This window comes from Pogona vitticeps, chromosome 7 (assembly GCF_051106095.1).
Source record: "Pogona vitticeps strain Pit_001003342236 chromosome 7, PviZW2.1, whole genome shotgun sequence".
Classification (NCBI taxonomy): domain Eukaryota; kingdom Metazoa; phylum Chordata; class Lepidosauria; order Squamata; family Agamidae; genus Pogona; species Pogona vitticeps.
Window position 1 is genome coordinate 451,087 of NC_135789.1, and position 13,695 is coordinate 464,781.

The following is a 13,695-nucleotide window of genomic DNA, read 5'->3' on the forward strand; positions in this document are numbered from 1 at the left end:
GGTGTATCTTCTCTTTAACCTCACACTGAGCGGTCTCCCCCTCCTAAGGCAACCCAACACCTCCCTCCCTCGCTGAGATCATACTTACTAGGAGGCTGCTCAAGTTTTACTATTGATGCTTGTAGTGCGTAAAGTGCTTGTAGTTCCTTCTCTGTGTCTGAGTCTAGATACTTGAGTAAGATCGGCACTCTCTGCTTGATCACAGCAGTGTCCACTCGCAAGCTTGAACTCTCCACTGGAGGGAAAGAAGGAATTATCCATCAGCATTTCTACACGGCTGGCTGGACCAGGAAGTGGCCGCTGAGTTCAGCTAGGCATATCCATGGACAGACAACACCCAGTAGTTGGGGGAGAAAGAAGGCAGCAAGCAGCAGGAGGATAAAGGAGTGCTGGGGAAGCCTGCTGTCGTTATCTGTCTCACCAGGACATGTGCTCAGGACCCCCATTTCCTCCAGAAATCAAAGGTGGCGGAAAGACTCCCTCCCCTCTCTAACACAGCCGTCCAGAACCAGGCCTAAGAAGTGAACTTTACAGAGAAACATACAAGTGGTTCAGGGTCTCCTCTGCCCACAGGACTTTACCAAACTTCTGAAATGGTCACACACACATTAAGTTGTGTGTGTGTATTTCTATCTTATTTATTTATTTGATTTATATCCCACCCATCTGGTCTATATCTATTAACTGAAGGCAAGAAATGAACCTGTCTACTCCTGGCCACCCAGGGTGAGAGCCCTGAAGGCATGCACTGTTAAGACTGACATCCTGCGCTCTTCCCGTCTCATGAAATAACGACCGCTTGGGGCCTTACAGCGAAACTCTGGTGATGAATGCTGGGACACTGGGTGACTCCTGTATGGCTGGTACTCACCGATAATGGCTGCTTTACAAACCGCTGTCATTAAAGCTCTAAGGAATGTAGGTGAACTCATCTGGCTTTCGTCTAGATTAGCCTGAAATCAAGAGCATTTGCAGAAGTTATAAATCCCATCCCTTGCGGGACAGCCTCTCTTCTGACAGAGCCCCCTGCAGACAAAACCCTAATAGGCTCATGCATGAAACCTGTTTCTATGGGATCAGCTCTCCCAGGGAGCAAAGGGGAGCTGGGGAATGGCTGACACAACCCTTTGCCTTCCGCTCTGTTCACTCAGCAGGAACATGGTCTGCGGAGTCAAACAAAAAAGCCCTTCTTCTCCGATAGCCCTGAAGTGCAAGGCTCTCAAACGCAGCGGCAGCTGGAAAGGCCAGAAATCCCTTTTGTCACCCCGATCACAACAGCAACATGTTCTTCCAGTGACAGAGGCCACCTCCGAGGACTAACCCAGGCTCTGCTGAAAGCAGTCAAGGGGACAGGGTTAAGGAAGGCATGGCACCTATCCAAGATTAGAGGTGGCTTTCATAACACCTTGGTCTTGGCTCTATGGTTCTGAGTGCAGGAGGAACAGGGGGAACCAAAGACAAGGGGCCACCCTTTGGGACAGGGTCTGCCTAACCCCGAGTTAGACCCTGCCACCTACAGCCGGTTTGTGGGACGTCAACATGACAGTTATACCTCTACCCAATCAAAGATCTGCTCGTCGTTCGCTTTGTCCTCCATAATGAGCTTCTCCAGCTGTCTGTGCAGCTCATCAGCAGAGAGTTCTCCCTTGGAAGGTGCTTCGGAGGAACTGGGACTGTCCGTTTCTGTGAACTCCAACTTCTGCAGGGTTGGGAGAGGAAGAGCAGCTTCAGAAGAAGGGAAGCCCAGAGACGGTCTGAGAGACCCCAGTGAGGAATTAAATGAAAAGCTACTGCTTTTGCAGCTGCCGCCGCCACCCCCCGCCCCAGAGCTGGGTGGCACAGAAGAGGGACCCAGTTCTCCTGACCCAAACCCAAGAGTTCCAGAAGTGGTTGGCCTTCTCCCTCAAAATAACCGAGGGACCCAAAGAAACACTTCCCGCAGGGTCCAGCCAGACTCACCTGTTCCACCAGAAAGGCGTGGATGTCCTCTTCTTCCGGCATGAAGTCTTTCCAACTGAGGCCAGCCTCCTTCCACAAGGTGGCCACTTTCTTATGGCTCTAGAACAGAAAGGAACGGGGTTTGGCTGCGAGAGGCCAACAGAGGGACACCGGGGACCCTCGGACAAGCGCTCCTCTGCATTGGTTTAGAGCATCCCTGGGCCCTACCAGGACGGTTCTTCACAACACACACGTATATTAAGCAGCAAAAGTCTTGCCTTCCCCCAGCTCATCTACCCCCCCTTCTCACAGGTTAGCTCAGTTTCATCTGCACATGGATGCATGGGAATCCATGCAGCTGGTGGAGCTCAACAAGTTTCTTTCTAACCAAAAGCCTTGGAGGGGGCTCACCCCCGGGCAGCTGCAGGCCAGGAAAAGGATTCTGAAAATTTTCAAGAACAGGTCAGAGGCACAAACAGCAATTAGGCACAAATCTCTATTCTATGGATCTTTGAAACAGGATGTCCTCTGTGACTGCGGGACCTCGGTAGCCCAGACGCACGTCTGTCACACAGTTAATTAAGCCCCATGTGTGGAAGGGGTTGGGATCCCAGGTTCTTTGTCTGCTTAGACCACAGGTATTTTTTGCACACACACTCAAACAGGGAAGAGCCCTGGCAACACTTACCATTTGTTTGCATAGAAGGTGCAATATTTCAGAAATCAAGATGCCAGCTCTTCCCGCAGGGAGTAAAGGTTTACTAAATTCTCTGCAACACAACAGAAACAACGGTGTCTATTACAAAAATTGCAGACCAGAGTTGAACAGTGGAGGGTGCATCGTGGGGGAGAGGAAGCGAGGGAGCCCTCCGGCGTCCTCTCCTGGAGCCACAGAGAAGCAACCGAAGTTTGGTATGCAGGTGACTCTGTAAAAGGGCAGCTCGTTCAAACACCCACCCACCCACCCCATGCCTACAAAGGAGTGTGCTGCTTACATCAGGAGTTCTCTCAATGAGATCCCTCCTTCCTTCAAGACGGGCGTCACCAGTTCAGCCAGGTACAGCCAAATGTGGGGGATGTCGATGGCCATGTCATCCGCCATCTCCAGGGTGTCTGCAAACCTAAGGAAGAAAAGGCCAAGTTCTTCTAAGTGCATCTAGCTGGGTGGGGGGCGGGGGGGAGGAGGGAGGAACAACCTCACTCCCCACCCCACCCCACTTCTGCCTCCTGGAGTCTTTCTTCAGAAGCCCCCCCAGAGGACCGGGACCAAGGCCCAGAGACCTCGCCCCCCCCCTTTCTTGGGGAGGTGGGGGAAGTACCAACCCCTTGAAGAAGTCGCGTTTGCTGAGTTTCCCTGAATGCACCAACTGATAGAGCAACTGGCCCAGGTGATCTCTGGTGATCTGGCTCCTCTCCAGGGTGGATTCCACGCCCACTTGCACAAATACCGGCAGGGCACCCAGCACATTCAGCTCCTCGACACACTGCATTGCCTCCTGTCCAGAGGAGACAAAAAGAGGAGGGAGGGAGGGAGGACTGCCTTTCTTATGGCTCTAGAACAGAAAGGAACGGGTGGTGCAGGGACCGAAAAGGATCCACGTACCCAAACGTGAGGTCAGGGAGAAGGACGGTCCCTTCGTACTGGCTGTGCCCCACCCCCATTGCCAGAGACACGCTTTTTCACTCTCTGTGGCAGGATGCCGGGCCTTTGGTCATGCGTGCGTGCGTGCGTAGCCGACACAGCATGGGGCATTACAGGGGCCAGGAACACTCTTATCCAGTGCAGGCAAAAATGCCAAGGCACGTGAAGCTACACAAGAGCCACACAACAAGCTGTTTGTTTTCCTTACCTTATAATCATTAATATGCAAGAATTCATCAATGATAGATTTGCACTTCCGCTCGATCTCCTCCTCTGACAACGCCGGCTTTTCTTGGGCAGGGGACGCGGTCACTTCAGGCTTAGCTGTTCAGGAAATGGGGAGGAAGGCCAGGAACAGAAAGGAAACCCTTCAAGAAGGGAAAGAAGGGAGAGGCAATCCCCAGAATCGGAGAGGCGGCAGCTTACACAGCCGGCCCTGTTCGTTTGGACACCGTCTCTGGGTTGCCTCCCGGTGCCCCCTTTATCCCGTGCCTTCTCTAGCAGTTTTTTTAAAAAAAATAAAATTAAACACCGCTCGCCCTCCAAAACTTTGGACTTGCTAACAGCAACAGAAATGGAAGAATAGGAAAACCAGGCAGAGACCATAAGGAAGAGGCAGGCAGCTTCAGGTCACCGGGACACCCCACAAGCAAGGAGAGGTGGGGTCTGGGGTGGTGCTGTGGAGGATCAGGGCCCCCCTCCCTGGATACCAGCATTCTGATTCAGAAGCGGGAGCCTAAAAGGCACAGCCCTGAACCAGGGAGCACAAACTCAGGGGGAAACGAGCGAGGGCTCCCCCCCCCTCCCCCGGAGGCTGCCCTCCGGCCCAGCCCAGCCCAGCCCAGGGGCCGGCTCACCCGTCTCTTTGCCCTTGTGCCTCTCAGCCTCGGTGCTGTTCCGGTCACTCTCCAAGGCCGCCCCGGTCAGCTGCTTCACCGTCTCCAGCATCTCCCTCCGCTGCTCCTCTTGGGCCTGGTTGTCCAGGAGCTGTTCTTTGCTCCCGCCGACCCGCAAGAAGGTGTTCGGCCGGGACAGGGAGGAGGGGAGCAGCTTGTCGTTCTTCTCCCTACCCATGCTGCCGCGACTGGGGGAGGAGGAGGAGAGACACGTTCTATAAGGCCCAAGTTCTTTCTTACCCTGCCGCTCGCTGCTGTTCATAAGCATCGGAGGTATCCTTGGCGACAAAGCCCCCTTCCCTGAGAGAAAATTTTGCTCTTCAATGCCTGCTTCGTGAGGGCCCGCCTGACTCCCAAAGTTGGCTTCCTTTGCCCCCTACCCCCCCTAAAAGCATGTACCTTCCCCCCCCCAAGTCCTTTTGGGCTTCAGGATCTGGCTTGATCAGGGTGTGGAATTCAGCTGTAAGCCTTTGGCTTTAAAATGCCATGTTGCTTTACTTATTACAAACGCTTACAGTGTCTTGTATATCCTAAATAGTTTTAAATAGCTTCTTACTGGAAACCACCTGAACGGACAGAGCTTGATAAATGGCAAGACGAAGACCTTCTAAATCTACTGAACCGACAGCAGGCAACTCTCCAAAGGCATTTGGTGCCGACAAACAGTTTGAGCTGAAGGCCACAAAGGCCTTCTTTGAAACAGAGACCACAAGACGGATGGTCCCCCAGAGGACGCCCCATCACCCATCAGGTCCCACATGCGAGCGCACGGATGGCACAGAGGAGGACAGCTCACTCACCCTGCAGGGCAGAGGCAACAGGCAAGCGTGTGCAAGAAAACCCACCCGGAAGGAGGAGGCGCAGCTGCCAGGACGGCTCCTGGCTTACCTGGTTAACGCCCTGCGAGAGTCCAGCTCGGAGGAGGTGGCAGAGGCAGTGACCGAGGACACGGGAGGCTGCAGTGCAGAGAAGCGGTTCAAACTAGTGGCACTTGGTCGTAAGGAATCTGCAAGAGGACGTGGGGGAAGAGTGACAGCAGTCTCGAGGAGGCCAGGAAACAGCCGGGCGGGCGGCCAGAAGTCCTTCCCTCTGCTGGGTCGCCAGAAGGGGGCTCTAGCAGGAGAGAGGCCACCCTTGCGCTCCGCCACCCAGAGCCCCTCTCGTCCAGCCTGCAGGCCGGGGAGGCGGCCGGCCAGATGGCCACAAGGACAGGAGACTTCAGAGCACTAAATACCCAAGGTTGGCTGGTCTGTTTCTGGATGCTGCCAAGTGCTGGCTCAGGGTGTCATCTGTGAAGCCTTGGGAGAAACGGCCCCAGCTTCACGGCCATGTCTCCCTTGGATGACCCAGGGGGCTCTCGCTGCTTCCAGCCCAAGGTCAAAACTCCTCCTTCCCAGCTCGAAGCTCAGCTGTCTAGTGTCCTCTTCCCTAATCTGGGAGGTCTCCCAATGGGCCAGAGTATAACCACGATCATCCCTAGCAAAGCATGAGTATGGGACATGTAGTCTATCTCAACTGGGATCTACTGCAGGCAGAACCGTCAGATGACGGTCTTAAAAAATCATGTCTCTTCCGGCCGTGATCTTGCCCTTTGCTTGCATTCACTGTTTTTTTAATCCTGCTACTGCTCTTTCAGACATGAGGGCTTTCCAGAGGGAGAGGCTGGCAGTCAAAGAATAAGCAGCTGCCAGCTTGAGGACACCCGAACCGAGGAAGCCTGCTCCCAAACAAAAGCAACACAGGCCACTGAGAACAAGAACCCGCTGCCTAAATGCCTCAAAAATCATAACCAAGTCTCTAGCCCTCAGTGAGGTAGAAGGGTACAAATGGCACCTCATGGCATCTCCAAAGGATGCTGGAGTCCCATGTCCAGTGAGGTAGTGTCAATGACAAGACCCAGGATTCAGGAAAAGTTCACCCAGGCTGCAGGATTTTAGTGTGTCCTGATGCATCCCTTCTAGCGACTTTGGTGCAGGATTTAAAGCTTTTAAGAACACTGCCCCAGAACCGCCTCCTGCCAAGCCCTAGAGGCCACTTGCTGTCTCTGTTGATCCCCCCCACCCAGAGTAGAGAGCAAGAAAGTCTCTCTCTCTCTCTCTCTCTCTCTCTCTCTCTCTCTGCATGTGCGCCTGTCCTGTGTGTGCGTGCGCTTACCCATCTCGCTGGCCTTCGCTCCGCCACTGCTCCCCTTTCCCCAGCTGCCCATCTGGGCTTTAGGCACAAGCTGGATCTTCTCGTCAATGGTGGGCTGCCGGAGAGACAGGAGGACCACCCGTCACTGGTGGGCGGCCCTTTCTTCCCTACGCCAGAGCCACCAACTCCTTGGCCCAGAGGGAGTCCCCCTCCTCCACGCCCTCCCCAGCGGCGAAGGGGCAAACAGAGGATGGAGGAGCTGCCGGGAGATGGGGCCAAGGCAGACGACCAGCCAGCTCTCGGGCAGCCTCTCCCTTAACACCCACCTTAGTGATTTTAAGGAACTTGGTGGGGTCCAGCACCCGACTGTTTTTCGCGCCCTGCACGGTGTTCCAGCCACCCTCCTCGACTCTCAGGACTCCTGCGGAACAAAGGACCAAGGGCCACAACGACAGTGTGAGACACGCGGGAAGGCTGCGTGGATGAAGATGAGGCTGCTGCTGCTGCTGCTGCTGCTGCTTTCCCCAACGGGCAAGTCCTGTGGGCCTTTCTTCTTCAGCTGCCTCTCTCTTTTTCCCTAGCTGTGCAATAACTGGACCCATGTGGTCCAGGCACGCTGGTCTGTGTTCTGCATATAAGGGCGCCCTTTCTCCTCTACGGGGCACACGGTGGGAGGCGCTGCCACGCTGGAGCGACCAGGGCACCATCCGACACACGGGCACCCAGCTGAGCCAGCCCATGCGCAGCGCCTTCCAGCTAGAAAGAGGGCCGAAGAAAGTCGCCCGGAAGGCAATGCTTCCAAGGACCAGGGGAGGCGGGTCCCACCCCCCCCACCCCCGTTTCCAGCATTCTGGGAACTCACCGGAAGGCCTTCTCTTCTCTTTGGTCATCAGTTGCTGGACTTTGCGCTGCTCTTCCTGCTCTTCAATTTTTGCCTCTTTGTGTATCTGCTCGATGGTCTTGGGGCCTTGATCCGCCCTCCGCGAAACCCAGTTACACTGCAGAAGGCAAGAAAGGGAGGAGTGAGGAGGGCCCCGCTTGTGCCTGGGACCCCGTGGGGCGGCAGCCAAGGGTGCTCGTGGGCAGAAGAGCCAGGCTGCCCTACTGAGGAGAACGCAGCCCATCGGAGGACTGCGGAAGAAGGGGCACAAGGCCATCCCAGGATGCTCACAGGGATCCCACCGCCGGCAATCCTAAAGAGGCCCTTTAAATGCACCTGCCGGGGAGGAAGGGGTCATTCCAGGCCAGCCCTGAGAAGAAGCACGGAGGGCAGGGGACAGGATGGCAGCACTAGCGGCGATGGGGCCTGCCTGCCTGCCTGCCTGCCTGCCGCCCCGCCCCCCAGACACGCACCTGCCTCAGATCTATGACATCCTGGAGCATGAACCGGATCCTGGAGGAGGTTTTTCTCTCTTTGACGATCTTCTCCATCTGGTTGAAATACTGGTCCATCCGAGGCTAGAGCAGACCAGAGGGAGGCTTTTGCTGTCTTTTGAAGGAACACAGGGCTCTGCCGAGTAACCTCCCCACGCGCCCCCCCCATTCTCCCAAGCCCTGCCTTCTCTTCCTCCCCCCAAAAATAACCCTCCTAGGTGGGCTCTTTCTGTCTCGCCCACACAGACCCGCGCAGGGGTGGTGGTGGTGGGGGCTTTCCCGGCCCCCTTCCATCACCTTGGCTTTCTCAAAGTCCAGGTCCTTCCCGATGGTGGTCAGCAGGCGGCAGAGGCACTCCAGGGACTCCTCGTCATGGTTCTTCAGCAGTTTCACCACGCAATCGTGCATGATGGCCTCCGTCAGCATCTTCAGCTTGAAGAGCTCCCCGATGAACTTGATGTTCCCGATGGAGCGCCGCCGCGCCTTGTCCTTGGCCTCCTCCAGCTCGTCATGGAGCCGCGTCCTCTCTTCCGGCTGACACAAAGAAGGGACAAAGGGTGCGGGTGGGAAAGAGCCCAGGAAAAGCCTCCCTTGGGGCGGAAGAGGCACCAAACACCCACAAACCCTAACCCCATCCCGCAAAAGCCTAACCTGTGTCCCCAGAATGATGGGCACCGGACCAGGGCTTTCCTTCCCGCCCATCCCTCCTGGACATGACATGCCGGGTCTTCAGCTCCCAGAGGTGGGCAGGCGAGGCTGTCCAAAGCAGGACGGGCCCCCTCCATGGGTGGGGCTGGTCTGGGAACTCACCGTGGTGGCAGCTTCCAGTTCCTTTTGCTTCTTCTCAAAGACATCGTCATCCGCCTTGTCCTTCTCAAACTCCTTCTGGCACCGGTTCAGCAGCAGCTTCCGGAAGTTGACCGTGCTTCCAGGTTTGTCTGCCATGGGCACTTTCAGCTGCGGGCATGGCGAGCCGAAAGGCGGCACCGGGCAGAAGGAAGGAAGGCGAACATGAGAGAGAGAGGAGAGAGGGCCTTTAATCCACCCACACTCGGAGGTGGGGTTAGATCTAGGCTGATCCTTCCTCCTTGTCGAAGGAGGCTATTGGCCAACAGGACAAGGCACCTCCAGGGAGACTCCTCCCCTCCCCAACTGAGAGCCCAACCCAGAGATCCTCTCTCCTCCCCTCAAGGGCTCCGTGATTTGCACAAACCACTCTCAAGTGCCCTTAGCTTTTCAGAAGGAAAGCCCTCCTCCCCACCAAGCACAGAAACACCGGCTGACGGGGGCTAAATATGCAAACAATATCCATCTAGAACCTCCAGTTATTAAACCAAGGCAGAAAGCAGCCTTGCCCTGGCCAATCCACACAGCTGCACCCAATTCTGGTACAAAAGAAATAGTTTTGCACCACTGGCCCTGAGGAGATGGGCAGGTGAGGGGCATTCACACAGCAGCCCCCTCCGGTCTGCTGAACCACCCTCCCCTCTTGTGCTCCTGGGGTTGCGGTGGACGCCAGCAGCCACCAGCTGAAGACTACCGTCCAGGCCACTCTCTGGGGCCTTCCCTCCCGCTTTGCCCTCCACTGCTCCCTGGCCCTTTTTGGATGGAGATGCTGAGGAAGGGAAGGGAAGGGAGTCGGGCCTCCAGAAGGTCAGGCGAAAGCTCCCGCCAGGCCTCCACACACACACCCTTCACTCCCTCCTCTTCCGCTTTCCCGCCAGCTGCCTCCCAGCCTTACCGTGACCAGACACCGGCACATGTTGGCATATGCCACGGAGAAGCTGGGCTCGTCGATGGCCTTCTCAAACACCAGGTCGATGACCCCTTTCAGCCTCTCCTCCGTGTCCACTGTCAGGTCTGTCACTTGTTTCATCAGCTGGTTGAACATCTGGGGCGTCAGTTTGTTTAAGATGCTTCGCACCTTCCGAAACAGCTCCTGGAGTCAACGGAAGGCCAAATGGAAAAGGAGGAGTGAAGTCTCAGTGTCTGCAGCTGACTGGCCGGCCGGCAGCATCCTCTCCTCTCTGGGCCAATGTCCAGGGGATCCCCTGAGACAGAGTCTGTGATCCATACTTGAACAAACAGAATCCCGAGAAGGATCCTTTGGCTTGGGGAGACTTTGGAAGGGAATGACAGCCCCGCTCACAACCCAGCTGCCTTCCAGGCATGCAGGACAACAATTCTCATCATCTTTTGGGGAGATGATTGGAGTCCTGGCTGGACAGACCCAGAGCAGACCAGGCTGAAGTAGCTGCTGCTGCTGCTGCTGCTGCTGCTGTGGGATTCCAGATCCTGGGTCAAAGGGCTTGGGTGCAAGGGAAGCCCACCTGAGCCACTATCCCCCTAGCCCCCACCCCCACCCCGATCCCCCCCTCACCTGGGTCTTGATGCCTTCCGAGTCCTCCACTTGCGTGTCACGCTTCAGGCTTGGTTTCCAGGCATTCTCGGCTTTTTTCAGGTGGACATCCTCTTTGACGCAAACTGTTATGATCTTCCTAGGCTCACGCCTCTGGCTGGTTTGCGGTCTCCGGGGTCCGACGTTCATAAGCTAGGATTGGGGTGGGAGGAAATTGGCCCTTAAATGTCCAGTCCGTTTCAGCACCCCACAGACGGCACGAGCACCAACCCAAAGCAAGGGACGCCAGGGGCCAACGCAGGCCACCCCCCTTCACCGAGAATGGGTTCAGCTACGGGGATGCCCTTCGCACGGGAGGTGTCAGTGGCCACAGAATGTGGCCCGCCCCCCACCGCTCACAGGGGCCAAACTCCTGCAGCATCCTTGGGAAGATCTCCCGAAACCGGACCTCAGCCCTGATCCCGTGAAGCCAGCCTGCTGCTGCTGCTGCCGGCCTCTTCACAAGAGAGCTACAGGTCGCCCTAAGCAACGAGCAGCCCCATGGGCCTTTTGCTCTGCCGAGAGAAGCAGGACATTTGCCTTCTGCCCAGAAAATCCAGGCAGCCCCTGCCCCCACCATGCTTTCTTCCTTCACATCTGGGGGGGGGAGGAGCAGGGGGTTCTGGGGGATCCCCTCGCAGTCGGCAGGACCCTGTGGCTGTGGCCCTCCCCGGATGCCTTCCCAGAGACCCTGCAGACAAAGGGGACACTCTGTCCTAGGTTCACATAAACCGCCCCTGCCGATCATGACCCGAAACACCTGGATCGCAGGAGAGCTTCCATGTCTCCTCAGCAAGAGACGGGACCAGCACTCCTCGAGTGGAAGCAGCCCAAAGGAGGAACTGGCCACTCAGGCCCGGCTTCCCTGTGGCGGCAGCTCGTCTAGTGTGGCTCCTGCTCAGCCACATCCGAGACACCAACAGGGACTGGTGTTCCTTGGACCGCCCGTGGCCGCTCGCTCTTCAGTGATTCCTTCCTTCATTCCATTTTTCTACTGCCTATTAGACCAGTGGTCACTCTGGGCGGTTCCTCCGTCTCTTTCTATTCCATATAGTAAAAGGCATCTTGAAGGCAGAGGTCTGCTCTCTTGTCAGGTGGGTCACCAGGTCCCTATGTTGGTGAAAGGTCGCTCCCTCCAGAGAGACCAGCGGCCACTGCCCGCGTGGAAAGGTGTGGCCCTTCCCCAGGCAGCGAAAGGTTCCAGAACAGGACTTACCTGGGGTCCCCCTCTCCACAGGACTGCGAAGAGCAGCCGCCGCCCCAGGACGGATCCAGCTGAGGCCAAAGGTCCAGCATGCCCTCGGCTGGGGGAGGCCCACCCACCACTGAAGAGGAGTCGGTCTGGGCAGGAGTCCAGCCCAAGGCTCTGGCGCCAGGCCAGCTGGGAGCGGTTGGGCCAGGAGGAGCCGGGAGGCGCTCTGACAAAGAGACGTGCTGGGGAGGGGAAGGGAGGGGGAGGGAGGGGAGGGGAGGGGGCAGGACTCCGGCTTACCCCGATCTGGAGGCTCCTCAGTTGCGGGTGAGGCGAGACCAGCAAAGGGCATGCTGGGGGCCCACAGCGGGCGAGAGATGGGAGTCCAGGCGGAGGCTGCACTTTGCAGGCCTGGAGAAAGAGGAAGACAGGAGGTGGGAGGGGAGCAAGGGGAGGGGAGGGGAGGAGAGGGGGGGTACACACGCCGTTATCTCTCAACTAAGATGCCCTGGAGGACAAGGGAAAACCCTCCGTCAGCTGCCCCTGGCACTTTTAAAAAGAAGACAAATCCTGCCAGCTATCTGGGTGGGCGCTGGGCCTTTGGGGCCTTTCCTAAGAACCCACCCTCCCTCCCTCTTCTCTGCCACAGACCTGGCAGGTGAGTCATCACTCTGGGCTACCCCTCCAGGGACTCTCCTGACCCTCCCGCCCATCAACGCCTTGCATGTATCACAATATGGAGACAAGAGGCCTCTGAGGAGAGTCACACACTGGGCAGGAGGGAACCCTGTCTGAGACTCAAAGGGAAACACAGTTCTTTCCACTCCAAGTATGGGGGGGGGAGAGAGGGAACCCCACACTTACAGCTGCACCCCGCCCGCCTGGGATCTGTCTTCCAAAATCAGCAAATGCCGGTGTGAAATCTGGACCCCGTGCCAATATCCGAGGGTCCAAAGTTCGAAGAGGCAGCTTGGGCTGATTGATCTGTGGGGGCAGAAAAAAACAAAGTTAAGGTGGACCCCACGGCTGCACAGCAGGCAGAGGTCCTGAGCAGCTTCAACTGCAACGAAAGACAAAACACACGCAGCGGGTTATCAGCACGGGCTGCTAACATCGGCATCTGTTGTCACCCGACCTCCGTAGGGCAATGAGGGGGATATGTGCTCGCTGTGGGGTGCCCATTCAGAGAGAGGCGTCAACATCCAGGCTGCCTGGAACGGAGGTGAAATCACTGAGGGATGGAGGTGACATGAAAACAGCCAGAAAAAAAATGGGGGGGGGCAGGTTTTGCAGGAAGAGTCTGCTTGGCTCCTGCCCCGGCAAATCTTCCTTCCTCCAGACGGGCCTCTCGTGCTTCCCTTCCCCAGGGGTTCTCTCTGCTTTTGCAGCCCTGCCTTGAAGCACAAAAATATATTCCTTTCAACAACTTCCTAGTCAAAAAGCCCCCTCCGCTTGTTCCACTATTTTAAAAAAAGTTTGCTTTGCAAACTGCCCAGCCGGTTAAGGCCCCCCCTCACGGATTTCCTTCCGCCCAGTAAAACCCGCAACATGTCCGAGTCTCTCCCTGGCCCCAAGGCGTCGGCACACCAGCCTCCCCTCACCTTGTCGAGGACCACATCACTTATAGGGGGAAGCCCCTCCGGTTTCTGGATGCAGGCAGGCATGAACTGGAAGTCCAAGAGGAAGTCCCGGTCGTATTGCTTCTTCCCTTCGGAGCCGGCGGGCTTCCACGGTTCTGCAACGGCATAAGCCACCCCCTCAGGCCCAGGGCACCCTTTCCTGCGCCAACCCCACCCTCACCGGGCTTTCCCAGGCTGGCCCACCCCCCGAGGGCTCGGGAGGCCCAGGCAGCTGCTGGCGGGACTCACCTGGTCTGCGCTGGCCGGCGGGGGCTTCGCCGGGACCCTCCGTGCCGCCCGAGTGTCCCTCGCCTGCTTCTCCCTCGGAGACGCACTCTGCTCCGTTACGGATGGGCTCCTGGTCTTGCTCGCCATTTTCTTCTACCACCGTGGCTACTTTAAGGTCTGAGGGGAGGTCCCTCCTGGGACAAGTCCCTTGGCTCACGGCCTCGGGCTCGGATTCAAGTATTTGGTCGCCTTCAGGCTCCTCTTCTGCTTTAGGC

The 13,695-nt window shown here is 57.1% G+C and overlaps 1 protein-coding gene across 15 annotated transcripts in view; it reads right to left on the reverse strand.

Moving 5' to 3' along the window:
• The window catches only part of EIF4G3 (eukaryotic translation initiation factor 4 gamma 3), a 58,932-nt gene that overhangs the window by 1,995 nt on the left and 43,242 nt on the right, over positions 1 to 13,695 (reverse strand). For 9 of the 15 annotated variants that reach the window (XM_072977413.2, XM_072977412.2, XM_072977408.2 and 6 more), the window contains 22 exons: positions 13,442 to 13,694; positions 13,175 to 13,308; positions 12,438 to 12,557; positions 11,874 to 11,984; positions 10,364 to 10,534; positions 9,725 to 9,922; positions 8,794 to 8,940; positions 8,281 to 8,517; positions 7,963 to 8,067; positions 7,472 to 7,607; positions 6,936 to 7,030; positions 6,631 to 6,724; positions 5,365 to 5,482; positions 4,438 to 4,664; positions 3,789 to 3,904; positions 3,262 to 3,434; positions 2,934 to 3,059; positions 2,627 to 2,708; positions 1,960 to 2,058; positions 1,553 to 1,699; positions 872 to 953; positions 89 to 235 (listed from right to left, as the gene is read on the reverse strand). In XM_072977413.2, coding sequence (XP_072833514.2) covers positions 89 to 235; positions 872 to 953; positions 1,553 to 1,699; positions 1,960 to 2,058; positions 2,627 to 2,708; positions 2,934 to 3,059; positions 3,262 to 3,434; positions 3,789 to 3,904; positions 4,438 to 4,664; positions 5,365 to 5,482; positions 6,631 to 6,724; positions 6,936 to 7,030; positions 7,472 to 7,607; positions 7,963 to 8,067; positions 8,281 to 8,517; positions 8,794 to 8,940; positions 9,725 to 9,922; positions 10,364 to 10,534; positions 11,874 to 11,984; positions 12,438 to 12,557; positions 13,175 to 13,308; positions 13,442 to 13,694 — 3,118 coding nt within the window. The remainder of the gene's footprint in view (positions 1 to 88; positions 236 to 871; positions 954 to 1,552; positions 1,700 to 1,959; positions 2,059 to 2,626; positions 2,709 to 2,933; positions 3,060 to 3,261; positions 3,435 to 3,788; positions 3,905 to 4,437; positions 4,665 to 5,364; positions 5,483 to 6,630; positions 6,725 to 6,935; positions 7,031 to 7,471; positions 7,608 to 7,962; positions 8,068 to 8,280; positions 8,518 to 8,793; positions 8,941 to 9,724; positions 9,923 to 10,363; positions 10,535 to 11,873; positions 11,985 to 12,437; positions 12,558 to 13,174; positions 13,309 to 13,441; position 13,695) is intronic. The other 6 variants (XM_078379454.1, XM_078379455.1, XM_078379456.1 and 3 more) reach the window with 2 other exon arrangements.